Genomic DNA, 27,697 nt, shown 5'->3' on the forward strand with positions numbered 1-27,697 from the left:
TGGCTTGTTCACCTGCACGTGAAGCCAAATTTTTCCTGGTCTGCTCTTCCTGAAGCAGAAGTCCTATCAACTCATGAAAAGAGAGAGGATTTGCACCCCCCCTCAATGATAAATTCAGCGAAGTGTGAAAGCTGAGATAAGACTCAGGAAGAGAATTCAGAGTGGTTGTAATCATCTCTGAATCAAGAATAATTTCATCTATGTTTAACAACTGCTCTCTGAGATCCTGTAGCTTTGTGAGGTGGACTGACATGGAGTCACCCTCCTCCATATGTGTATTGCTCGACTCTCTTTTTAAGAAAGATACTCTGGCATCATTCCGTGCTGCATACATGCTTTCCAAAATATCCCACGCTGCCCTGGAGGTCTTACACGACCAGATATGCGGAATGATTGATCTTTTCACTGAAAGAGAGATGCATGACAAGGCTAAGGCATCTCGTGAATCCCATCTCTTCTATTCTGGACTTGCCCCTTTTCTTTTTCTGTTTGTGGCGGAAGCTATGAGTATCTACCTTAGATCTCAACCTGATATTTATGGGCTGAGGCTTGCTATCCGCCGGGAAGAAGAGCTCCTAGATAGTGAGCTTCTGGATTTATTTTGCACGGCTGCAGGTGCACACATTAATTGGCATAAATCCAATGGTTTTTGGATTTGTGAAGATGACACCCCGGATTGGGGTAATGATATTGCCTTCACTTGGGTACAGAGGGGTGTCTCTGTCAGGTATTTGAGCTGCTAGGTTGGGGTGGGCATCTCTCCCTCACAACAGTTTGCTTCGGTGTTGGAGAGCATCAGAAGAAAGCTCCTTTTCTGGAGCTCAACCAAACTTGACTTGGCTTCCAGCCACGGCATGGCTTGTATCCTCTTGTTGGTGCCACCTTAAGAGGCCCATACGAAATTTTTAATGGAGTGGTCTAGATGGCACAACTGATGTTACAGCCAGGGTGGCTTGGGAGACCTTGATTCTTCCTACAAGAGAAGGGGGTTTGAATATCATCGACCCGGATCTACAGTGCAGAGCCTTACTCTGCAAGGTTGTTGTGAGAGGACTTATGCCAGGGCAAGAGCCTTGAAAGGATTTCTTTATCAGATGCATACAGTCTCGCACGCCCACTTCAGGAGAGGATTGGACACATAGTACCAGATGGGTTTTCACCACAGCGCCCACCTCAGATCTCCCTCTTCCCCTCTTATGGTTGCTATCCTGAAAGCATGGGCCAGCTTCAGGAGTACACTTCGCAAGATTCCCCCATCCACCCGTGAAGAGATTGAAAGGCAGCCTATCATGTGGAATGACAGTATTTTGGATGAGCATGGCAGACCACTTGAAGCTTCTCCTTACATGCAATGGCCAAGATGGGAGAGGAACCCTGCATCTACCGTGGAGCATGGAAAGCATTCACGAAGCTTCTTGTAGACTGACAAGCCCAGATGGTTCTTAATCTCAGAGGAAGTGCAGGGAGAGTCCAGCAGATTGATGCAGCCTTGCCCTTGGATTGGGTGGACACAGATGACATGCCTACTACTTGCTCCACATGGATGGGGGCTTTTTCCAGATTGGGAGTTCCTTTACAGGTGATTGCTTTTCATGACACACATGAGGATGCCTTAGTCTTTGATGTTTCTTCGAGGGGCAGGCTGTCCAGATCCACGGACGATATCTTGTTGGAGGTACTGTTTCAGCCAGTCAAGATAGTGGGCTTCATGGATCATGGCTCTCTTTCACAGTGGTACTTGGATCCTGACCCGCTTCTCATCGCCCTGGGCTCATGGAGGCTGTGGCGCTATGGAGGTGTCCCAATTACGTTTTTGCAGTGGCACCCTGGGGAATGGGAATGGATAGATGAAGGGCACCGAGAGAAGGGCATTCCCTTCTTTCGTTACACGGTCAGTAATGCCAGGAAATTCCAGCTCAGCTGTAGGGGTTGGAGGCCTACCAGAGCTCCTCATTTGGAGAACTTTCAGATTTCTGTTGACTTGCAGAAAATTTTTTGGCAGAGGCTCTGGAAATCCCACCGGAATAGAAAAATCACTCTCTTCTTTTGGCTTTCTATTCATGGTGGGATAGCAGTGAACCAATGGAGATCCAGGTTCGGAGCTGACCCTTCTTGCCCTCGTTGCCTTTCTGCTTTGGAGACAATACAGAATTGCCTTTGGGATTGTAGACAGGCGAGAATCATATGGAAGGGGATGGTAAGACTTCTCAGCACTTTTATTCACCTACCTTTCTACATGACCTGGGGATCAGTGGCTTGGCTCACTCTTTCAGGGCCCCAGGTCTTCTTTGAGAGACTTGACTCCTCTTGGGCTCTTCACATCCGATGACACCTTGTGGAGTCGTGCTCTCGAGAGAATGTTCCGGCCACTCTTCAGGGCTGCTCATTCCTCGGTTGACTCTCCTTGGGAGGTCTTAGCTAGCATTGCAGCATGGCACATTTGGAGAGCCAGATGCACTGAGGCTTTGAAGGGTTCTCAGGTTCACCCTTCTCAGATCTTGGCCAGTACTTGGACAGATACGGTACATATTCTGATGGCCATTTGGGCGACCATGCAGGGATCATCTCGAGCAGCCTCCTCCAGGAGAGTTACTTTTCTCAGAGATTGGAGAGACTCTCTTCTTTGATGAGACTTCTACAGGGTTGAGTTGGCATTTTCAGCCTCAGCCTTGGTTTCTTTCTACCTCATTCCTCTGAGGTGTTTTTATTACATGCTTAGCATGTTGTATTTCTGCACAGAGCTTGCTCTAGCGAGTTTTTTTCTTACTTAATAGAAGTCTCTTTTTTGCCCCTTTAAAAAAAAAAAAATCTATCAAAACTCAACTGCGTTTCTCCGGAAAAGGCTCTTTCATCTGGGTGTCAACAATTCACAGGAATTCTCTAGTTAGCAATACAGACTTTAATAAAGCCTTCCTCCTTTTCAGCGAGGGCATCCAAGCTTGGGGGCAGCTGTGGCAAAGGGATCAATTCAGATGGAAGACACTGCTGGAAATTAGGAGAGAATTCAGACTTACCAATCAGGATGCGACGTTCCTCGCTGCTAGAATAGCTCTCTGGGAAGGCGACACACAGTGGAAGAAGGGCGCCGTGCGCTCAAGTACACCCTGGAGTTCAGTTGGATACTATCCTCTCATTTGCTACCCGTTCCAACTCCTTATGACTCTATTGAAGACATGATCCCTGTCCTCAATTCCCGATGGAATACCTCTGACTGTACACTTTGCTGGAAATGGAGATTTCGACTTATCTAGGCTAAAGCTATTCCGGAAAAGTTGTCAACCTTGCTCTGGCTTGTAATGCTGAAGGCTGTTTGGACAAATGCAAGGGGGGTTAAAATTGGAAAAGGGGATGGAAAATGCCGACAGTGTCCGGGAATGTAAAAGGATGTGTTTCACCTATTCATAGCATGCCCGTCTGCTAGGAAGGTCTGGAAGAACGTGCAGATACAATTTGGAGAACCAGTCAATTGGAAAGCAATTCTCCTAGAGGTTCATCTAAAGTCAAGCACACACGATGGGCACGAGTGCGAGCACATGCACTATGGTTTGTGTGGATTTCCAGAAATGAGCTTCAATTTAACGATAAGCAGACTGATGCAGAATATATGTTTTCTGAATGGTTAGTGGGCATCGCGGATTTATGACAGCGATCTCGAGCAGTTCTTCACGGAGATCAAGAACCATGAACTGGAGCACCGCCAGACTTTCAACAAAGAATGACACTTCAAGGGATCCATTTACTATGAAACCGACTCAGAGTGACTTATCTACGGGATATTATATGACTGACTTAACTGTAGTTTTTCGGAGCCAAATGTAAGAAGAATAACAAGGCCAATAAATTTACAAGAATTACACCAGAGAATTGATTTTGTTGGTAGACAACTTTTACAAGGGCTCCATTTGTTAAGAGTCAGCAATAGATCTTAGGCTTATGTAAGAAGGCATTTTTGGAAGTGCACTCCTGCATCCTTGGATGCATAGGACTATGAGGGGATGCAAATCAGGAGGCCAATCAATGACAGATCTATTATGCAATGCCATTACTATCATTCCCTTTCTGATGTGTACCCTTAAAGGAAGTTTGCTGTGCTCCAAGTAGTAAAGCATCAGCTTTTGGACTTTCAGCAAAGTTTGTGTGATCCTGTGTTTGTCAACTTAGCTATGTTTTCGAATATTGTTTGTAGAAGCTTCCTTTAGCCATTCACCTCCCTTGAATTGATAAACCAGAGAGCGTTTTCCAGTTCTCGAATTGCCTTGAAAAAGGCCAGCACTTCCAGATCACAAGAATTCAAGGACAGCTGCTTGGACTTCAATTGCTCAAGCTTAATTACTCTTCCTTTGCATGGCTTAGCCATGTGTGCTACCTTTGTATGAGTTCCTTCCCTATAATTGTGCTTCTGGTAATAGGTCAAAGGGTGTAATAAAATCTTTTAAAGCCCACAATAACATTCTTTAACGATAAACCTTGAGCCATAACCTTTTGAAAACTATGCATCCCATGATCAGAAGCTATTCACAATATGCTACTGCCTTTTAGAAGAATACACAAAAAACATACCAGAGCTAGATGACCATGAGCTTTAGGTGACACACCCTATAAGCCTGCTGCATGTATACCTTCAGACTTCACAGGAAAACTATACAGTATCGTTTCCCAATGTGTCTAGCAAATGCAATCCCTTTTTTCCCATGAATGATGGAAGGCACTTCTGAATTTCTCCCAAATGTTTGAAGAACTATAATTCTTTCAAAACCTATACATACACATTGACATATACAAAATTTGATAGATAATATATGCTTAGACTTGAAACCGCTGCAAGAAGCTTTGGGGAGATTTTATGCATACATTATCCACAACTAGAGATATAGACGTGGTGTGGTCCACAAAGGAACTGTGTATGTCATTGATAGACGACTGAGTGCAAGTAGATTATGAATATCATCTATGACCGCACATGCACCCCAACATCCCCCCCCCCAACAAAAAAAGCCCCCTACACATAGACACACATATAATTGAAATTTTCATAAATAGAAAACCATTGACTTTGTATACTCGCATCTTATACTAAACCAGTGGCATAAATCAGTGGCAAGCTTACCTGTTGTATCAATCTGCACTTTGAATTATATTCTTGGCACCTAGAAGCTGATGAAGATTCACACTGCCTGAAACATAAGCTTTCATCATTCCGAAGCATGGTGCTTGCCTCAAGTAAATCAACTACACTATCAACCTCTTTTTCCTCAATATTATCTCCTCTTTGAATCTCTCCCTCAGGGGTGGTGAGCACCAGTCGTGCATCTGGATTGGGAAGCCTACATACATATAAATCTACTTTGATGAGAAAGCGATGTAATCCAAACACAAAGTTTGCCTAGAAGATTCAACAAGCTTCCAGGATGTAAGGTCTGTATACCTGTGCTCAGCACAATAGGAAATCTTTTTTATAGTCTGTGATCCATTCTTGTGTTTCAAAGTCTGCAGCTGTTTATTTTGAATAAACAAGGTGAGATTAAGTTCAGCAATCGTTGGAAAAGCCGTTCATATAAGCGACAACACCCAGGATTACAGATTAATGGGTGTAAATCGGATAACCCCACTAAGACATGTTAATGCCCTCAAGGTAGAGAAACCAAATTCACAGTAATTACAGACATGGAAAAGGCAAAACATTTCTAGTCATGGCACATCACTATCCTGCAGATAGTCTAGCAAGCAAAAAAAGGACGATCAGCCAGCAGTCTATACCTCCATGTGGTAGCCTGCCCTTGATGCACAAGTTACATGGTATGTTGTGCTGCATTTATCACAGCTGATACAAGCCCCATGTATCTGCTTGCACACTGCACAAGCCTTTACAAAAACAGAACCCTAGTGTTGTTAGAAACACAGGTCAAACCATATGACAAAGTAATGAATAGTTTGTATTCCTTTCCACCATCAAATGTCCAATGTTTAGGCAATCACACACAAAATCTTAATGACCTAACAACCCATTGTGAAGAGGACTCGGGATCTAGAAAGGAGAACTCCCACAACAAGAAATTGCAAAAGAAACTCTATCACGTGGCACTGAACACTACATACAATGAGACATGACAGAATAATTTTTGTTCACTTGAAGAAAACATACAATCTTAGCATCATGTATTCTAATGTGCATAAAGGCATTAAGCATTACATGAGTGCTAACAAGGCACAATGCTCTATCATGACGAGTGGCTAATGACCCTTAGTGGGTTACTTACAAATATTCAGCATAGTTAAACTATAGATGTACAATGGAAGGCTTATTGTCTCTCCTATGTTTGCATTGCTGCTTAAGATTTATGAGAAATCTGAGGACTGACCATTGCATGAGAAAAACTGAGATGAAAAACTATGTTGTGGAGAGCAAAGAAGAGTCGGTGATTGTATTGTGATTTGTGTTGAGTCAAGATCCAAACAATATTAAAGGAGTTAAGGGAGCTCACATGAGAGGCATGTCAAGAGAATAAAGGTATTTTCTCCTCCCGGAGAAAAGAACCAGCTGTTATATGAGAAGAAAAAACAATACAATGCCAGCTATCCACGACAAACTGAAAATAAAGCTAGCTGCATTGCAGCCTGTTTCTCTAGGATCCAGCTCAGTGTGCATTGTGGCCTATACAACTAACAGATTTCAAGAAATTATAAAATATGCTTACAGGCCAAGCCTTGCAAAAACTCTCACGACGCTCAGTAGTATTCCTGGAAACATCTATACCTTGCTTGCATACCTTGCTTGCATATCGCTCACAAGGTATAAATGGTGCTCGGCTTAATATTGTGAGAGCGACAGCCAGCTGGATTTGCTGCCCTCCCATCACCAGGCTATAGCATGCTACCCATATGTACCAGGCCATGATGCTGGCAATAGTCTCCTAAATACTATCCTCCAGATAGCATGTTGGGCGCTGCCTAGGAGTGGCAGCCTGTATCTCCTAGCATGTAACTTCCTCCCCACACCAAGCAAGCCCGAGATACCATCCCTATGTGGAGAGCATGCCTCCATGCTGAGAGCCAAGCTACCATCCCCCAAGTGAAACACCTCTTCAATGCACCTGAACTGTGCTATGATCCCAAGCGAGAAGTGGGTGATAGTCTCCTGAACCCCTATTGGTCAGCAACGATAAGTGCCATCCCTCCTCATCTGCTCCAACAACAGGCTCCGCCGTCATGTCAATGGGAGATTTCTGTGTGCCACCAACTAGAAGTACTACAAAAGATTCCTACAGAAACTAGACCAAAGTCATGACCAGAATCTGTGAGGAACCTTGTTTGGTACATGTTGCTCAAGCCAATGCCTCTCGTAGAATGGTGTCCAATAAACCACTCCCTCACGTCCCACTGCACCTCCCTAAGGACACGTCCCTCCCACAGCCAAAGCCGCAAGCTCACCTCTGGCTAAGTGAGGGTCCATGGCCCAACGCTTGCCTTATCTCACGACTACTCCGATCCTCTGCCATTGAAGCAAGGAACACATGCGATCATCTAAAGAGTCTCTTAGACCACCAAGAGGCTCTAGCCATGTGTTCCCACAAAGCCTGCACTAAAAGAGAGAGACGAAGGCTCATATGGCAGTGTCCCATCCTCTCCCCGACAATGATAGGTCATACATATGCTGATTATGCTCCTGCAATGCAACTATATTAGGCTGCATTTGATGCAGATAACCCCAAACCAACTTCCATTTCTTGGGATCACAGAGACCCTGTACATTGAGAGTAAGACACTTTATGTATGACAACATATTTACAAAGTATTTACATTTGAGAACCCTAAAGCTCAAGTTTGCATTTCAACCTCAAGATCCGACCCCCAACCCTGAGATGAAACTAAAGTTTGTGGAGAAGATAAAAGAGCAGCCACTTCCTCTTCAGGAAAGAGGGTACCACTGGCAGTTACTGCAGCCCATATAATTCCAATCCCTGAATTTTCTTAAGGAGTGTTCCCACTTAATGACGAACCATTCCAAGTACGTGATGGAAGAGGTCTCCTTGCTGTCATAATCTTTCTTGGACTCTGCCAAGCTTCCTGCAAAGTTTTTTCCCTTACTTTTGATTGAGAAGTTGAAGGAATCAATGCAGAAACAGTAGCATTTGACGCAGCAGGAGCTTTCCCCTTATCCTGAGCTGCATTTGCTGTTTTATTGGACTTATTCTTGGCTTGAGAAGAGACAGAAGTATCCTTGGGATGCATATCAGCCGGCAAGCATCTGGAGGCATTTTATGCAAGACTAGCGGGCATTGTGAAGCCATGTGCCCAAACTCCGCATTCTGCATCGCAGTAGTGGGAGTGCTCACTGATAATGCAAGATCGGATCTTTTCGTGTCGCCATTCGGTCGTGGTGGACACACCACCTTTCCCAAAGAGGCGCAATTTTTGGCAGTAAGGAAGCAAGGCATTGAGGGAAGTCCACAACCTCCACCCACATAGGACAACGATGCCTAATCAAAGCCTAATAATCCCTCATAGGCGACCAGGGAAGAACATGTACAATCTGCTGGCCATTAAACACACACACAAACTTTTTTTTTTTGGGGTAAAAAAAACTTTCCATTAGGAAGAATGTACATTCATAGTTGTCCCGAACTGGAACAACTACTCAAAACCAGGAGCAATAGTAACTTCCAACTGGGACTGAGGAAGGTCTCCAAGGGAATGAGCATCCTGAAGAGACCAAAGCAAAGAAGATCGAAAATAGGGAAAGCCATCCAACTACACACACAAACACATTTTATTTGTAAAAGAACCTTACATTAAGAAGAATGTACAGGATGTTAATTGAGAACTCGAAAAGTTAAAAAGTCACTAGGGAATTTGCCAAAAAAACTCCAAAAACAAAAGTCGCACGCGCACACACACACACACTTTTTCGGTGAAAATTCATTTGCATTATATTACAGAGACACTATCCCAAAAAAGAGGGGGGGGGGGAGTGCCCAAATACATCAAGAGAAGATGTCAAGAAATGACAACTATACATCATAGTCTATGTATTGAGTTTGAAGACAATCATAGAAGGATTGCTATAAAGAGCGCCTGAAAAAAGAGAAAAGTGAAAAAGTTGGATCACTAAAGACTTTATGCTTTCTGTCCTTCCATAGAGTCCAGAGTGCCCAATAACGAATCCAAGTGAGAAATAAATCAAACTCCAATCTAGGTGGGTGAATCCCAAAACGCCAGAAAGATTTTCCAAAAGTAACATTCAGAAATCTGGTTCTCAAATGCTAGCCAAGGAATCCCAAAAAATCACGTAAGTTTGGGAGCAATGCCGAAAAAGATGAGGCACAGACTCCCGTGGAGCCAAACATCTACGACAAGTAGCCGGAGCAATATTCCTGCATGCCAAAAGTTGCCAAGATGGAAGAATTCCTAATAAAACTCACCACAGAAAGACCTGTTGTCGGAGTGGAATTTTTGAAAACCAAATCTGTCTCAATCTTTTCCGCCAGCACTTAGCAGTGCGATTCATTCGGCAAAGCTGATTCGCCTTGTGGAAAACCCATGGTGGAAGTAAAAGCGCCTTATATAAAGAAGAGACAGTAATATGAGACACTCGAAAAGGGCGAGAAGATGACCCTGGAGAAGAAAGAATCCAATCCTGGAGACGGTCCTAAAGCTCAAAAGGTGGAATGGGCTGAAAAAGCTGAAGCATCCCAGTAATAGTTTGCCATATGAATTTGTAATGCATACCAAGACCAAATTTTGCAACAGCCAAAGGAAAAGCAAGGGCAATCCCATCATCATGAATGACATCTGCAATGTATGGTGTTGGAAGCAATGGAAGCTCAAAAATAGAAGCACAATGGAGAAAAACGAGATGTTGTAATAGATTGCTGCAAAACTGAAGTGTGGAGGCTCAAGGGAGAGCCAACATAACAAAACCCTAGGTGCCCTAATTGGACTAAGTGTCCTAACTGACCTAGATGGTACATAAACTAACTGTACCATGTACCCGTGAGGTGAAGGATAGGGGACCAAGTATGTAATCCACTATACTAGTACCTCCGCCATGCGGGAAACAAGTGAACCCACCAGATAATGGCCATCTCTGTAGGCCATTATATATGATTAGGTCATGGATAGCCTGTAGGTTAAGTAGATGCCGGCTGTATCCCGTCACATGTGATGCATCCACTGAGTGTCTCACTGTCCCAAGCTGTGTAGTGTCTAGTTCTGGTACTATGAGAAAGTCTGATGTAAAGTCACGTAGGCCCACTTGCCTGTCACCTATGCGTGCATTGAAGTCACCAAGGAGGAGGCTGTCTCCTAGTCTGGAGAACTGAATGAGATCATCATGTATCGTCTCATATGGGCCGTGTCCCTTCATAGTGTGCATAAGGTGATGTATCTAGGGGAAAGTAGCACACTGCCATGTAGATTGGTCGGGCATCAGGTATCTGGACACGGACCCACATATGTCGCGCGTGTTCCTCTCTCCAAACCACTAAAATGAGGGGTCTCAAATGTGATCTGAAGAGGATGGCCACTCCTCCAGAGCCACGCACTCCACTGTCTCCCCTCATTTCCTTCCGGTGGGCTGACTCCCATGTATATCCTGCCACAGTGGGCAGTCCTCTCTTTGGACTCTCATGTGTCTCAGTGTAAAAGATCATGTCTCTCCAAGTGTGTGTCTCCGAGAATCCTCCTGGGTCAGACCAGAGTGTGCCATTACAATTCCACACTGGCATCTTGAGTTCATTATGTGCATTCATGCCATTGGTCCGACACCATCATAACTCCCCATCTTCCTTCTCTTCCCTGGCTGGTCTCTCGCGGCTAATGACTTTACCATCTCTATATACAGCCCATTTTCCTTCCTCCCTTGCTGCCATTACCCGTACCATTCCCTCCCTTCTGTGCTCCTACTATAGGAGGGTTAGATCATCATCCAAATATATCCTGGTCCCTTTCAATGCTGCTCTCATGCTCATAATGGTGGACCTATCCATGGCATTCCGGAATTTCAGTACTAAGGGTCTCATTGGTGTTTCAGCTTTACCTACTCTCCAGGCTGTCTCGCATGTGAGATTAACCCCCATTTTAGTGCACAAAACTTGGGCATCTGCCATTGGGGTATCTCCTACCGTCAAGCCCCTTACAAGCACATTCAAGACCTAAGGGTTTTTTCTTCACATCCACTTTGCACTATGCCTACACGAGGGTGTGTGGAGGATATTTGGTGAAAACAAGCCTCGGAATCTGCTCTGACAGCCCTCTCGAATGGGACAGCTCACAAAGGAACCACCAAAGTGCTCACATGCCTCAACAAAATATGTCTCGTGCTAATTGAAAAAATAGACAGCCTAGAGGCCACAAATGTGGCCTTATTGGCTGAAAAATCGCATGTTGACAAGACCCTTGCTGAGTTTAAAAAGCAGGGAGGGAAAATACAAGAAGAATGGAGGAAAGAAAAGGCCAAGAAAGAGGACTGGGAACAAGAAAAAACAGAATGGATTAATGAGAAGGTAAAGCTCCAAGAGAAGATGCATTCATTGGGTGTTGAACTACAGCAAATGAAGGATATAGGCGCATCTGCTCACCACTGCTGGGACAGCTGGCGCAGCTGCTCGTGGCCTAAGGCAGCAGCTGAGCTGCTGTATGGCCAAGCCTAGAGGCCTATGGTAGGCCTAAAGTCCCGCCCACATGAACAGCAGGCGCGGCAGCAGCGACAGCAGAGGAGATGACGGGCAGCCGAGGATGGTGGACGGGAGATGACGGGCAGCAGAGGAGATGCGACAGCGGGGGGTTGGCGTGACAGCAAGGGGGGTTGCGGGGGGGCTGGTGTGACAGCAGAGGGTGCTGAGGGAGGGGGAGGGGCTAGGGAGGCAAAGGGGCTGAGAGGCTAGGGAGGCGGAGAGGCTAGGGAGGCGGAGGGGCTGAGAGGCTGGGCAGGCGAAGGGGCTGAGACGCTAGAGAGAGAGAGAGAGAGAGAGAGAGAGAGAGAGAGAAATTTGATGGGTCTATGAGACCTAATACAAATCACAGTAAGGATGGAGCTACTGAAACAAGCATCATCACCCGTGCTGAACCCTAAGTCTGGTCGTACATAATCAAATACATCTGGATGTAACAATGAAAAGAAAAGAAAAGGACTGGAGCGGAGCGGAATCCTCTGTATGTCATGTCGCCCTGGCTGGTGCATAGCCGGTGATGGGATGCTGGCACCCGTCAAGGTGTGCCGTGCGTCTCGGTCTCCTGGATGAGGCTCGACACAAGACGAGAGCCACCGTGACTCCCATGGGACGTATCCTGGGTCTAAACAATGATGGGAGGTCCCCCAGAGTGATCTAGGTCCCTCCTCGATGTCTCGTGTGTCGTGTTGCGGTTCTCGAGTCGAGGTCTCTGTCACGTCTACGGCTAGAGACTGGACGATCAATGTCACTCGATGGGAAGAACTCTCTGATCCTGCTCTAATAGGTGTCTGATGATGTGGCCAAGCCTCGTCGCATGAGTAAGTACTCTCTGTGTCGGACCCCCTCGTGAATGAAGGCCGCAAGGCATCTCTGATCTGGGTAGGCAAGGAATCTGGAAAGGAGCCCGGAGCCGTCTCTCTGAAGAGGCAGTGGTAGCAACCTCGGATCTCGTAGTACACTGGGCACCTGAAAATAAAATGCTCCTCCGACTCAACCTCCTGACAGGAGCACAATATGCATAAGTGATGCTCCCTAGGAATCCCCTCTCCTCTGCCGCTCTCTATGCGGAGGCGGTGTGATGATACCCGAAAATGTCCGATGGAGATCCGTAGTGAGTGAGGCATATGAAGCTCAATGTACCCCGGTGGTGTGATGAATCCCTCCTCCGAAATACGAAGACAATAATCTCTGTACAAACTCAGCTTCACTGGGAGCTCCCTCAGCTCCAACCACATCCTAAAGGTGTGTAGCTGCAGAAGATCCTCTCAAATGACCTGGTTGGTATGTGGCCCAATCGGGATGGTGGGTGGGAGTACCGGAGGGGCATCTAAACTGTACTGAAAAGGAGATATCCTATCGATGTGGAACCCTAGTCTCACAAACCATCTGTGAGTCCGTGCATACCAGCATTGCTCATCTCCCTCTGTTGCCAACCTCATGGAGGAATCGAGAGCCAACCATGGCAACCTCTGTCTCAGTGAAGCTTAGCTTCTACAGAGATCACTTCTTACATATCACAGCGGAGGGTTTCATTGACCCACTAGGATACACACAGATTCACCTACCCCACTCGATGAGGATCTCTCTTGGGCAGTTCCGGGTCTCTTCACACAGACTTCGCATCGAGAGCGGCAGAGCAGAGCGACTACCCAGGGAGCGGCGCATATGCACACTATGTGACATACAGGAGGTTGAGATAGAGGAGCATTTCATCTTCAGGTGTCCTGTGTACTATGAGATCCGAGGACGTTTCCACTGCCTCTTCAGAGATAGTTATGGGATTTTAGCCCATTTTCTCTCCTACCCAGACCAGCGGTGTTTGGCAGGTTTCATTCATGAGGCACTTAGACGCCGCGAGAGGATACTCCGAGCACGGAGACAGGAGCAGACTTCTTCCTCGGTTGATCCCTCTCAGAGCTCTATCACGGAGTTCTTTCAACTAGATCACATGGACCCCAACGAGACGAGGCCTCGACATGACCGTGACCCGGAACCAGTGACCCGACAACTCAGACAGAGGGTCGACACACAGATCACACTTGGAGACATCCCCTCCTTGTTTAGAGTTGGAGCCCGACCGACGGGGGTCACAGTAGCCCTGGTTAGACGTAGAGCTACGACCAAGAGACGTGCCAGGACTGCACCTCTGAGTGGCCGACAGCACTTTATTGCCGACTTCATGCCTCCACTGCCTCATCCATCCTTGATATCTTGCTGTTGCTGGTGATGATGATGATATTGATGATGATGCTGAGATTGATATATAGTCGACCACCGACATCACTATGTTGTACTTAGGACTTAGTACTGCCATTCTGCATTTTTTGCATTTTGCATTTTGCATTGGTATGGATGCTCGTTTAGTAGCTCCACTACCACAGCTCGTTGTATCAGGATTTTCACAGTCTCATAGACCCATCGGTCTTCCGAAGACTTTAATAAACTTTCTTTCTTTCTTTCTTTCTTTCTTTCTTTCTTTCTTTCTTTCTCCCTTATGTGCAGTTCCCATATGATCTAACCCGGTGTAGATATGTGATGGTCTGAAAGGCTGCATCTAGCTGGAGTGGAGAAGCACCAAACTCAGCCTGAATGATGTGATGTGGTATAGACGGTTTTCCCCGGATCATCCGTGAGAGCATGAGGATCTGCAAGCGCTCCACCCGTGTCCACTCTATCTCTGACATGTCAGGCCCCCAACAAGGGCTGCCATACATACCGGCTTGTCGGACCAAGGAGTTGAAGAGAAGAGCCTTGGTCTGAGGGTCCTGGAAGTGGGAGTGAAAGCATTGTCTCTCTAGCCGCATAAAATGTTGATTAGCATCTTCGGAGCCTCGCGGGCCTATGAGACAAGGTAAAATCAATAGAGTAACTCATACAAGGCACTGTGGGCTGAAGCAAAGCGCTCGCTAAGACCCTTACTGAGTGCTAAGCTAAGCTAATAATCACAAAAAGAGAGAGAAAGAAAGAAAGAGAGTTTATTAAAGTCTTCGAAAGACCGATGGGTCTATGAGACTGTGAAAATCCTAACACAAAAAGTTGCGGTAGTGGAGCTACTAAACGAGCATCCATACCAATCCAAAATGCAAAAATGCAAAATGGCAGTACTAAGTCCTAAGCACAACATAGTCATGTCCATGGTCGACTATATATCAATCTAAGCATCATCATCATCAGCCGCAGCAAGATATCAGGATGGATGAGGAACTGGAGGCATGAAGTCGGCAATAGAGTGTTGTCGGCCACTCAGAGGTGCGACGTCTCTTGGTCGTAGCTCTACGTCTGACCAAAGCTACTGTGACCCCCGTCGGTCGGGCTTCGACTCGAAACAAGAAGGGGATGTCCCCAAGTGTGATCTATGTGTCGACCCTCTGTCTGAGCTGTCGGGTCACAGGCTCAGCGACAGCAAGATATCAGGATGAATGAGGCAATGGAGGCATGAAGTCCGCAATAGAGTGCTGTCGGCCACTCAGAGGTGCGACGTCTCCTGGTCGTAGCTCTGCGTCTGACCAGGGCTACTGTGACCCCCGTCGATCGGGCTCCGACTCGAAACAAGAAGGGGATGTCCCCAAGTGTGATCTGTGTATCGACCCTCAGTCTAAGCTGTCAGGTCACAGGCTCTGAGTCACGGTCATGTCGAGGCCTCGTCTCGTGGGGATCCATGTAATCTAGCTGAAAGAACTCAGTGATAGAGCTCTGAGAGGGATCAGCCGAGAAAGAAGTCTGCTCCTGTCTCTGTGCTCGGAGTATCCTCTCGCGGTGTCTAAGTGCCTCATGAATGAAACTTGCCAAACACTGCTAGTCCGGGTAGGAGAGGAAACGGGCCAAAATCCCATAGCTATCCCTGAAGAGGTAGTGGAAACGCCCTCAGATTTCATAGTAAACAAGACACCTGAAGATGAAATGCTCCTCTATCTCAACCTCCTGCATGTCACCCATTGTGCATATGTGCCTCTTCCTGGGTAGTCACTCTGCTCTACCGCTCTCGATGCAAAGTCTCTGTGAAGAGTGCCCAAGAGAGACCCTCAGCAAGTGGGGTAGGTGAATCTGCGTGTATCTTGGTGGGTCAATGAAACCCTCCGCTGTGATATGTCAGAAGTGATTTCTGCAGAAACTAAGCTTCATTGGGAGTTCACTCGGTCCCCAATCAGGTCCGAAATGTGTGTAGCTATAGTAGATCCTCATGGATAACTTGGTTGACCTCGTGTGATAGGAGGGGAGAGAACGGAGCATCCATGCTGTACTGGAAGGGAGGTAGTCTATCCATGTGAAGCCCCAGTCGCTCAAACCATCTCTCTGTACGTGCATACCAACACCTCTGGTCCCCTCCTGCTGCAAGTGCCATAGAAGGGGATAGAGCTATCCATGGTAGCCTGCTACGCCCCGAGGTGTAATCCCCATATTCCCTAACTCGGTACACGTACGTGATGACCTAAAATACAGCATCTAGCTGTAAAGGAGGTGACCCAAACTCAGCATGAATGATCTGATGAGAAACGGATGGCTTACCACGAATCATCCATGATAACATGAGAACCTGTAGCCGCTCCACACGGGCCCACTCTGTATCTAACAAGTCTGGCCTCCAACAAGGGCTGTCGTACATCCCTGCTAGGCGAACCAAGGAGTCAAAAAGCAACCCCTTGGTGCGTGGATCCTGAAAGTGTGAGCGAAAGCACTGCCTCTCTAGTCTGGCCAATTAAGCATACCCTCTGCTCAAGCGTGCCTGCATCGCGGGTCTCATAGTGAAGCTGGGTCCGGAAAAGATAACCCCAAGATAAGTATATGATGAAACTATCTCAACAGGTAATCCCTCAAATGTGAACTGCTCCTGACGCATGATGGCTCGAGATGTATTGAAGATCATGACCTTGATTTTACCCAGGTTGACCTTGAAATCATGAGACTCACAAAAGGACTGTAGTGCGTCTAGGTGTCTCCGGAGCCATATTCCCTAACTCGGTACACGTACGTGATGACCTAAAATACAGCATCTAGCTGTAAAGGAGGTGACCCAAACTCAGCATGAATGATCTGATGAGAAACGGATGGCTTACCACGAATCATCCATGATAACATGAGAACCTGTAGCCGCTCCACACGGGCCCACTCTGTATCTAACAAGTCTGGCCTCCAACAAGGGCTGTCGTACATCCCTGCTAGGCGAACCAAGGAGTCAAAAAGCAACCCCTTGGTGCGTGGATCCTGAAAGTGTGAGCGAAAGCACTGCCTCTCTAGTCTGGCCAATTAAGCATACCCTCTGCTCAAGCGTGCCTGCATCGCGGGTCTCATAGTGAAGCTGGGTCCGGAAAAGATAACCCCAAGATAAGTATATGATGAAACTATCTCAACAGGTAATCCCTCAAATGTGAACTGCTCCTGACGCATGATGGCTCGAGATGTATTGAAGATCATGACCTTGATTTTACCCAGGTTGACCTTGAAATCATGAGACTCACAAAAGGACTGTAGTGCGTCTAGGTGTCTCCGGAGCCCCTCTGTCGAGGATGACAAGAGAGCCACGTCATCTGCGTAGAGCAATATCTGCATCAACGTGCCCGCAAGAGAGCAACCTACACCCCCCTGTGTCCGCATCATTGTCTCAAGCTGATCAATGTAGAGGCTAAACAAGGTAGGTGACAAAGGACACCCTTGTTTGACCCCGATGGTGCTCATGATCTCGTCTGTCCATCCAAATCCTGCACGAACTCTGCCTGAAACTCTCTCATAAAGTGCCATGACAGCCCAAATGATCTCCTGGTCATAACCCAAGTCCAGTAGGTGCCGAATGAGGCAGGCTCTCGAAACCGTGTCAAATGCCTTGCGAAAATCCACAAAGCAACAGTAAACCCTCTGCTTCCGTGCCCTCGCCTCCTCGATGATACATCTGAGTGTGAGAATGTGGTCCATGGTTCCATGATCACGCCAGAATCCGGCCTGTCCTGCTGCTCTAAGTCAGCAACACTCTACAAATCTGCTAACCTCAAAGTCAAGTACTGATGCATAAATCTTGGACATGACATGTCCAATCATAATGGCCCTGTAGTTCTCCGGGCTCATGGGATCCCCTCCCTTGTGGATGGAAACCCCAAACAAACAACTTCATTAAAAAGCTTTGCTAAGATCGGGGCTAGGATGTTAATCCCATATGCAATGATCTAAGTGCATAACCCCTCATGATCCTTCGCTCGGCCATTATGAAGTTTCATTACGGCATCATTTACTCCTCCTCTAGTGAAGAGGGTGCAGGATGTGGGGCGAGGCATGTGTGAGAGATTAGGGACTGGCTGATTTGGGATGTCATAAAGTGTGCGTGCATAATCAAACTAGATCTGAGTGTCAGTGAGTGGTGGAGGGGACCGTCCTTCTAGAAATCTCTGCCAGAAGTACTTAGAGTAGTTACTAAACAAAATGTTCAGTAGCTCCTCCTTGTTCCAACTAACGAAGTCTAGTTTCTTCCTCCGTACCAGTCTACGGTACTCACGTGGCGTATCTGATGCGCTCGGAAGACTGTTTTTTGTTTCGAATCTGAGCTGACAGCATAAAGCCTTACACTCATCATCGTACCAACTATTACAGGGTATGGTCCCAAGGGAGTGGTGGGTGGGTGGAGCGGGTGGTGTGGGGGAAAGCGTGAATGGTAGTCTCATGTAGTGAGGTGACAAGGGCAGCACGATTCTCTAAAAGGAGTATGAAGTCAATATAAGGGAGAAGTATGTACAGACCGCCAGAGTAAGAAAGTGAGTGATCCCGATCAAAGTATATATCGTGGTAGGTGAAGTAAGAACTGAGTGGGGTGGAAGGTTGTGGAGATGCTAAAGAAAAGGTATGTATGATTAACCCTCGGGGGGAGAGGTACTACAGTGAAGTCAGTGATGCGAGATGTGAAGGCAGGGGATCCCATGATGTAATCAACAACGCTGAAGCCCCCGCCATGTGGAAAGCATGTGAAACCACCTGAAGCGGGCCATCTGTCAAGACCATTATAGATAATGAGATCATGTATCCTACCAAGGTCTAATAGGGCCTGCCCATAAGATAAGAATGGACCTCGTCTGATCCACAAATAAAATTTTAACATGCCCAAATCTGTCATGTCAAATTCAGCTTTCAACTCAGCTTTGAAATCTACAATTATATCCTCATTTGACCCTATGAGCAGCATGTCATCTACATAAAGAATGATGACCAAAATATCTCCCCCCATCCTTCTTGATGTAGAGGGTGCTTTCCGTGGGACTATTGTGTAAATCCCTTACTTGCCAGGAGTGCATCTATCTTGGCATACCATGCACGTGGAGCTTGTTTCAGCCCATATAAAGCTTTGTTAAGTTTGCAAATCTGAAGTGCATTGCCAAAAAGTTTAAATCCAGAAGTTGTTTAAAATAAACCTCTTCCTGCAAGTCCCCATTAAGAAAAGCTGTTTTGATGTCCAACTGATGGACATTCCACACAAAATTTGCAGCCATTGCAATATCTGACCGTATGGTGGTCATCCGGGATGTAGGAGAAAATGTCTCCTTATAATCTATGCCCTTCTTTTGTGCATAGCCTTTGGCAACCAGCCTTGCCTTGTACCTGTCAATAGACCCATCTGGCTTCCTTTTTACCTTGAAAACCCATTTGGTACCAATGGCATTTTTACTTGGTGGCAAATCCACAACATCCCAACTCATTGTGCATGGCATGCATCCAATGCACATTATCCTTTGCTTGTTCAAAGGAGTCAAGCTCCTCTTCATCAAGAAGAGTCCCTGCATACGCTGTCTCAACTTAAAGACCCCCCCTTGCGTGCCTTACTGCACTACGAGTCCTGCCAGGCAATGGGGCCTCAAGCCTACTCTCCTATAGCAACCAATTCGGGACTGTTTTGGCTGCATGTATCTCTTGAATCTCTTGCCTGACTACTTCATCCACACCCTGTGCAGATACAAAATCAGCCAGTGGTTGAATCGGGGCATGTGGATCAGAAGGAGATTGCTGTAAATTCTGATTTTCAGCAGGGGAACCAAATGCTACAGGAAGCATCCCCTCAAACACATTATCTGAAGAAGCTGGAATTTGAAATTCACCATCTGTGTGTGCTGAAGCATAATTGATAGTTTCAACTTGAACTGCTTTGCCTTTCTATGCATATGTCAATCTGGCTGGAGGTCTTCCATACAAGCTTCACATGCATGAGGAGGAGGTGACTCTAAAGGAGGCAATGCATCAACCATATCATGCCTCTGAAGTGTCATTAAGCTGCCATAGCTCATGTGCCCATACCTAGCATGCCATAACTCCACATTCTGCATTGCAGCAGTGGGAGTGCTCACTGATAATTCAAGATCGGATCTTTTTTCATATAGATCAAGCTGAAAAAGACCCCGATACAAAGTGCCAGACAACATCAAAACATAGTCATTCTCTTTGTCTCTGACTGCACGCTTGTCATCATCAAATACAACCTGAAATCCTCCTCTATTAAGAGAGGACGCTGAAAGCAAATTCTTCTTTATGCCTAGCACATAGAGTACATCTGAAATTCTGAAATCTGTGCCATCAGTGGATGTGAGAATAATGTCTCCCACTCCACACACTGAATAAGAAGAATTATTTGCACAAGTCACCTTCTTTTTGGTGGATGGAGGATGCAGAGATACAAAAAGACTCTTCTTGGAAGTGATGTGTTTTGAAGCACCGCTATCAAAATACCAAGTATTCAGTGTCTCACTGACACTGAGAGAGCATACATCCTTTGAAGGATCATAGCTACAAGTCAAAAAAGCATAAGGGTCATCACCATTAGTGGCTGTAGCATAAGGGTCATCATCATTAGTGGCTGTAGCAAGACAGAAAGGCATATTCCTCTTCCACAAAGTTAGCTGCAACATCTCCCCCATCATGAGAAGCTGATGCATCTGACACCGCCATACCTGAACCCCTTTTCTTCTCTTTAGCTATGCGCTTCTTGCATTCTTCAATATAATGACCTAGCTTCTTGCAATAGAGACAAATGCCCTTCTTTTTATGCTTATTTGCATCACCCTTAGCCTTATAAGAGGGCTGTCCTGAATCAGCTTTATGCTTATGTGCGGACTGATTGGCATGCTTCCCTTTACCCTTGGGCTTGAACTTGGAAAGCATGGCATGCTCACCAGCCCGGGTTGCCATATTTCTTGTCTGCTCCCCCTACAATAGAAGTTCTACCAACTCGTGAAAAGAGAGAGAACTTCTGCCCCCCCTCAATGACAAATTCAGCGAGGTGTGAAAACCAAGATATGACTCAGGAAGACAATTCAGAGTGGTGGTTATCATCTCTGAATCCGGAATGACTTCATCAATATTCAACAATTGTTCCCTCAAGTCCTGAAGCTGTGAGGTGAGAATTCATGGAATCTCCCTCATCCATATGCGTATGAGAAAGCTCTCGCTTCAGAAAGGAAACTCTGGCATCATTTCTTGCTGCAAACATACTCTCTAGTATCTACCAAGCTGCCATTGATGTCTTGCATGACCGAATGTGAGGTATAATGAACCTTTTGAGAGAGAGAGAAATCATTGAAAGAGCTTGTGCACCTCTGAGTCCCATCTTTTCTACTATGTTGTGGGAGCTCTTGGAGCGGCAGCTCCAACTACTTGTGCTGTATTTTGACCTCTGCCCTTGCCTCCAGCTGTAGGAGTGATAGGTATAGCCCACTGTATCTGGTCTTGCTTCATCTCCATTGACATAATCCCAAAGATGTCTACCAACCAAGATATTGTGAACCATGAAACTCCACAAGGAGTAGTTGGTGCCATCCAACTTATCCTCCTGTGTGAGAACTCCGAACACCTCATTGGGGTTATTCTGAGCCATTTTTGCCAGATAAACTAAAAAAACACAGCAAACTAACCGAGTAAAATCCCTTTCTGGGATGTCAAATGCACAAGTAAAACCTGCAAAGAAAATATGCCCACAGTGACAAATACTGTCACAACCTATCCAAGGCTCAGAATGCACCTCAATGCTCTGCTAAATGCCCAAAAGTCTGCAAATAGAATCTGCAAAAAGTGGCAAAAGTCGCAAATTGACTCGTATTGAGTCCAGAAATGCTTGCAAACTTCCAAAATGCTCTTTTACCTGCAAAATTGCAACCCAAGCCCCAATTTCTTATGGCAAATTGCATACAAAAAAGGGCAAATGATCTCAAAGCCCCAAATGTTGCACAAATTGCACTTTGCCTGCAAAAGCCCCAAATTTCACTGCAAAATTGCAGTGTAATTGCAAAAGCCCCAAAACTTCTTCAACAATGGCTATCCGCAATCAATGCCTGCCAAAAAACCAACTGCTAGAGTATGCCTGCAAGAATGAAATCTGCACAAAAGGCCTGAAGTATACGGTCACTGTACGGAATCCGTACAGTGTAGGGATGACTGTACGACAGAATGTACGGAAGCAGCAGGTCGGAATGCAAGACATTACGGGTTGGCAGTCCGAACGTTGTACAGACGTCGTACGGCGCTGTACGGAAGCAGTGCGGACGTCGAAAATGCATCAGTACGTGCGGTACGGCTTGTACGGCGCTGTAGTACGGAATGCGGGCAGCTAACTAACAATACGGCAACTGACAGGTACGGATGATGCACAGCAGCTATACGACGTGCAACAAATGTACGGACGGTGGCCCGGTGAAGGAACTGTACGGAATGCATGCGGGAGCTTGTACGGGCTGTATTGACGGCATCATTGCAGGTGTACGGACAGAAATCCGTACAGTCGTACGGACTGTACAAATGGGCAGGAGCGGGATCTGGAGGTCAACGAGCTCGCGGGCAATGGAGCAGTTGAAGCACGGGCAAGAAGGACCTGCTCTAATACCAAATTTGAGAAAACAAGAGAAGAGCAAGGTGTGCAAAGAGAGAGAGTGAGCTGAACTTAGGTCACTCCCCAAAGTGTACTGAATGAAGTATAGTACAATGAAAGAGATGAGGGTTTTGTCTAAGTGAAAAAACCCTATCTAATCACTAACCGTAGTTAGAGATTAGTCAAGGGGAAAAACCTCTAAGAGGGAAAAGTGTCCCTAACGCACTTATTACATTACATTGGCCACTGCCTAGAATATAATAATAATTCTAACACCCAGCAGCCACCCTTGTCGCCATCTAGCAAGATATTATCCATACCCTGCGTGCCATTTGGCAGCGTGAGACTTCAAGTTCTCAAGACCGTTCAAAAGGCGAGAGCGTTTCTACAAGGCTTGGCCTGCAGGTATCTTTTATGTCATTACCGCGAAGGTATTCGCTACATGTATAGAGCTCCACCCTGGTTGTTAGCCCTATTTTAGAGATTCCCTAGGCAGTGAGCTGCCTTCTCTAGAAACAGGCTGTATTTTCCTAGCAGCCAGCTGTCTTTTTCTCTTTCCCCATGATCAGCACCTTTTGGATTGCTGGTTTGTATGTTTGATTTTGAAAGCATTAATAAGAGTTATTTTCTCTAGCAAGAAAAAATTCCTTGCAGAAGTCATCATATAAAAGAATATTCAATTTCCAATAACTGACTATTTGAAGCTAGAAAGCACAGTGCAGGTAGGATTTTAAAGGTATTCATGCTCACTAACCTGGCGAAATCGAGCTAAATCAATTTCTGTCAAACCATCTGCGGGTTCCATTTTTGAAACACTCTGAAATGACACTTCTCGAATGAACCAGGCACAGTATACATGAACCCAGAGACCCTGGATGGTTGAGGGTTTTAATGCTCCACCTGAGGTCCCAGACCATAATTGCATTACTTTTTTGGGTTCAAGAACAGAAGGAATAAATGATTCCGAAGCTCAATGATAAAGAAAAAAAGTAAAATAGTATGCACAATTGGAATACCTTTAACAGGACAAAGGCAGCATTCACATTCTGAGTTGGGCGTCTCGCATGCTCGGCATATGAAGGAGCTACTGGTTTCAGAGGCTCTCACGCCATAGCAATCCTCATGGACTGCTATCTGGCATCTGCAGAAATCAGAGAAGCATTCTTTGGTGCTGGTGATTTTTCAATCATGTCAAGTACAAGATTTTACAAAAATACTGAAGGGGATAAGAAGATCTGGAAAACATGAGTGATACCTATTGCATATTAGAATTTTATTATAATCATAATCTTCCACCCAGCGGCAGACTGCACATCTTTCTGGTGTCCAGTTTACCACTACTGGTTCATATGGTCCTGCACATATGCATATATCAATCACAAGCACAGGTTCTTTCAGTATCATTAATGCAAACCCACCTATTCCATATGATTCCATTGATCTCGTCAAGCAAAACAATCATCAGGAATAGATGCCATGGCATCCCTAGCTATACCATCACTGACCCAATGTATCTATGGACCAAATGCTCAAATATGTCAGTTTATTTTCAGAATTCATGGAAGCCCAACATGCTGATTTAATGCCTTTTAAATGCCGTTCCCAACACAAAAGACGAATTTTGCAAGGAAGAAAGGAGGCCTAAGAGCTTCCACTAATTTGAATAATGAAAAAACAACCTTTTAAGTAAAGATGGTAGTGAACGTGGCATACAGGCAGATAATAGAGACACAATGCAAATCCAGCAAATCCTTTTTTTTTTAAATCATCAGTCTCATGAAAGCCATCAGAGAATCAATTACAAGAAGCCAGAAGAGACTGCACAGGTATGTTAACTAAACAGATAAGTCTCATAACATTTGCAATTGTAACAGAAAGAATGTAAAAAAGATAAAATTCAACTGACATTTGGTAAAAGATCCAAGGAATCCAGGAGAATCCATCATCAATGGAAATGCTATAGACGATCCTTCTAAGCTTTCCATACAAAACAGTGCATAACCGTCCAATCACCCAAGGAAACCTCTTAAGTTTTAGTATGAAGGACATATCTTTCTTGCATTACTGCTGCTGCTACTGCTACTCAAACTGCCAGTCCTACTCCCCCTGCCTGGCTGACTCGTCCTCCTCCTCACCAACCTCCTTCTCCTTCCTTTGTTCTTGCCATTACAGGCTGCAGGTGGCTGGCAGCCCCCCCTCCCTGCTCCGTAAACTTGCACTTCACACTGCCTTACCTGTTGATGAAGGACATTGGGAAGTTGGAATGGGTACACAGAGTCATTAGTGAGTCCATATTGTAGTCATCTTTAAGAAAAAGTCTAAGGCATTGTAGTCTTCTTTAAGGAAAAACATAAGGCATTGTTGTCTTTTGAGAGAGTACTCAAAGATGGAGTCAATGCACCTTCGGCGACTAGGTTCATCTATATGTTTGTGGTCCATCCTTACCCTGCTTGATGATGAGGGTACAGAAGGAGCTAAACAAATGCACAATCATTTATGGTGCCAGATAAATTTGTATTCTGTTAAATCACCCATGGTTCATAACTCAAATTTCATATGTAGCTAGAAGGCTACAATGTAGTTTCTACTTATCTCAAGTGACTTTTCAATATTTCTTTCAACTTCAACATGTAGGTTGGATGAAGTGAAAAATATTGTAGATGAGAAGTGGGAGTTTACGCACGACCTCTCTCGGTACCTGAATGGACTAGATTTGAGAGGCTACAAAAGATTATGGGATCTCAAATGATTAGGAGTAAGCCTCCAATCCATCATCAAATAGTCCAAACAGGGTTTGCCATGACACCACTCCAAATCAATGCCATTTTTCAGACAATGGCATACCTTCATCGGATTTGGACCTTGCCTAGCTAGAATTTAACACAGATTGGCAACAGAGTCATCTAGACAACTAGCGGATACAAGGTTAGCACAACCTGATATGCACGTTTATCTAGATGTTTGCCAATCAGGGTGTTCAAATCCCACCTTTTCAGTACACTTTGGATGCCCCGCCCTCTCTGATCCCATGAGATGAGATCAACCATATCATACAATTAGATCTACTCCAGCTCTATACGTCACGGCGGGAGCTAGGAGTTCCCCGCCAAGATCCAATTCTATCACAATCACTTCCTGAGAGTATCCAAGGATAAAGTGATTATTAGACCCCCAATACCTAGAGACAGACAGGTCTTACATGCATTGAGGATTGCCATTGGGCAACTGCGGGTCTTGTCCCACCAACTGAGGATTGAGATAGGGAGAACCACTCGCACATCTAAAGAAAAAGTGGATCTGCAAGCATATGGAGAAGGTGGAGACAAAGGAGCACTTCCTACGTACATGCCCAGTCTACTATGAGATTTGTAGATGATATCACTACCCTTTCCAAGAGGACTTTCTCGCTGGATCCACTTCCATGATCACATCTGCATTGGTCTCTACTTGGTCGAGATATGACGACACAGAGAGACTCTATTGAGACAAATCAAACAACCACAGTTGACAGTGACACTAGACACAGGTAGACTGGACACATCGGCACGTTACAGACTTAAACATGTTCAAGTCGGTACAAAGACACAGTGGAGGAGGAGTTAGGTGATATGGGAGCAAAGTACAATAGCAAGAAGAGGCGACCAAGAGTTGTAGAGCAAGAGCCACAGAGACCACGCATAGGGCCAAGACAAACTACAGCATGCCCAATAAAGGTCTAGCCTACCCCGGATCCATTCTGAAGAGGCTGCAAGAGTCAACGTATCACTCTTGAAATGGCCCACTGGATACAGAGATTATGGAAGTCACGCCCCCCACCACAACAAGAGACAACCTGACAACGGTAGGAACAAGATATCGTCGTATCCCATCAGAGGATTGCCAAGGCACCAAGATCATAGTTGCTCACATCTCCTATTTTCTCTTAGCCCCAATCTTAGCAAAGCTCTTCAATGATGCAATTTGTCTTGGCTTTCCACACACTTGGACTCTCAACATCATTGCACATTCACAAGGCAAGGGACCCCATGAACCCAAAAACTACAGGACCATCATGATCGGACATCTCATGTCTAAGATATATGCATCAGTACTTGACACAGTACTATTGGGTCTAAGATACATGCATCAATATTTGACACAGAGGTCAACCAATTTGCACACATGCAAAGACTTAGGCAGAAGAGCTAACTGGTTTTTGACGTGACCACGGGACTATGTGTCACACACTCACACTCAGGAGTGTCCTAGAGGAGGCCAGGGCAAGAGGCAGAGGGTCTATAGTTGCTTTGTGGATTTCCACAAAGCCTTTGACACAGTACCGAGAGTCTGTCTTATTAGACCACTATAGGAGCTGGGTTACAACCAGGAGATCATATGGGCTGTTATGGCACTCTAAGAGAGGGTCTCAGGCAGAGTTCGGATAGGAGCTAGATGGACAAAGGATATCATGAGCGCTATTGGGGTCCAACAAGGTTACCCGCTATCACCAACCCTATTTGGCCTCTACATAGATGAGCTCCAGACCTTTATGGAGGCACTGAGGGGGCTGGATGCTCACTTGCTGATTCCTTGATTCAAATCCTCCTATATGCAGATGAGGTGGTGCTATTATCTTCTTCTGCAGAGGGTCTCCAAAGACACCTAGATGCGTTACAGGCATTCTATGAGTGTTGGGGGCCATATCTCTCAAAGCGACTCTTGTTCTCACAAACGATCCACAGTAAGCCGTCAGTTCCCCACCAGATCATTCAGGCTGAGTTTGGATCATCTCCGCCCTGCTACAGCTTGATGTGGCATTCCAAGTCATCACATAGTTATACCATGTCAAGGAGTGAGCTACACATTCAAGACCTGGTTGGCACCGAGTGAGCTCGAAGTGAAGCTCAGCTTCTTCACGAATCAGTACTTGCACATCTTCGAGGAGGGCTTCATTGACGCGCCAGGGTATACCCGTATCCACCTCCCAATTCACTGAGGATCTCTATTGGATAGTTCTGTGTTTCATCACATCAACTTCGCACTGAGAGTGGACCAGCTAAGGAACTACCAAAGGAGAGTCACATCAGGCACCTTGTGTAATCGACAGGAGATTGATTGAAAGGAGCACTTCATATTCAGATGCCCTGTATACTAGGAGATCCGAGGCTGCTATCATTGTCTATTCAGAAATGGCTTCAGACTCCTCTCCCAATTTCTCTCTTAT

The 27,697-nt window shown here is 45.7% G+C and overlaps 1 protein-coding gene across 4 annotated transcripts in view; it reads right to left on the reverse strand.

Moving 5' to 3' along the window:
* LOC147893080 (histone-lysine N-methyltransferase ATX4-like) overlaps positions 1–27,697 on the reverse strand; it is a 110,427-nt gene that overhangs the window by 28,656 nt on the left and 54,074 nt on the right. For all 4 annotated transcript variants that reach the window (XM_087387458.1, XM_087387456.1, XM_087387455.1 and 1 more), the window contains exons 11-16: positions 23,750–23,849; positions 23,511–23,635; positions 23,249–23,394; positions 5,758–5,862; positions 5,426–5,493; positions 5,108–5,324 (exon numbers count right to left, since the gene is read on the reverse strand). In XM_087387458.1, the coding sequence (XP_087243584.1) occupies positions 5,108–5,324; positions 5,426–5,493; positions 5,758–5,862; positions 23,249–23,394; positions 23,511–23,635; positions 23,750–23,849 (761 nt within the window). The remainder of the gene's footprint in view (positions 1–5,107; positions 5,325–5,425; positions 5,494–5,757; positions 5,863–23,248; positions 23,395–23,510; positions 23,636–23,749; positions 23,850–27,697) is intronic.

The sequence above is a fragment of the Dipteris shenzhenensis genome, chromosome 16, assembly GCF_047967505.1.
Source record: "Dipteris shenzhenensis isolate YYH24624 ecotype China chromosome 16, Dip_SZ_1.0, whole genome shotgun sequence".
Lineage (NCBI taxonomy): Eukaryota > Viridiplantae > Streptophyta > Polypodiopsida > Gleicheniales > Dipteridaceae > Dipteris > Dipteris shenzhenensis.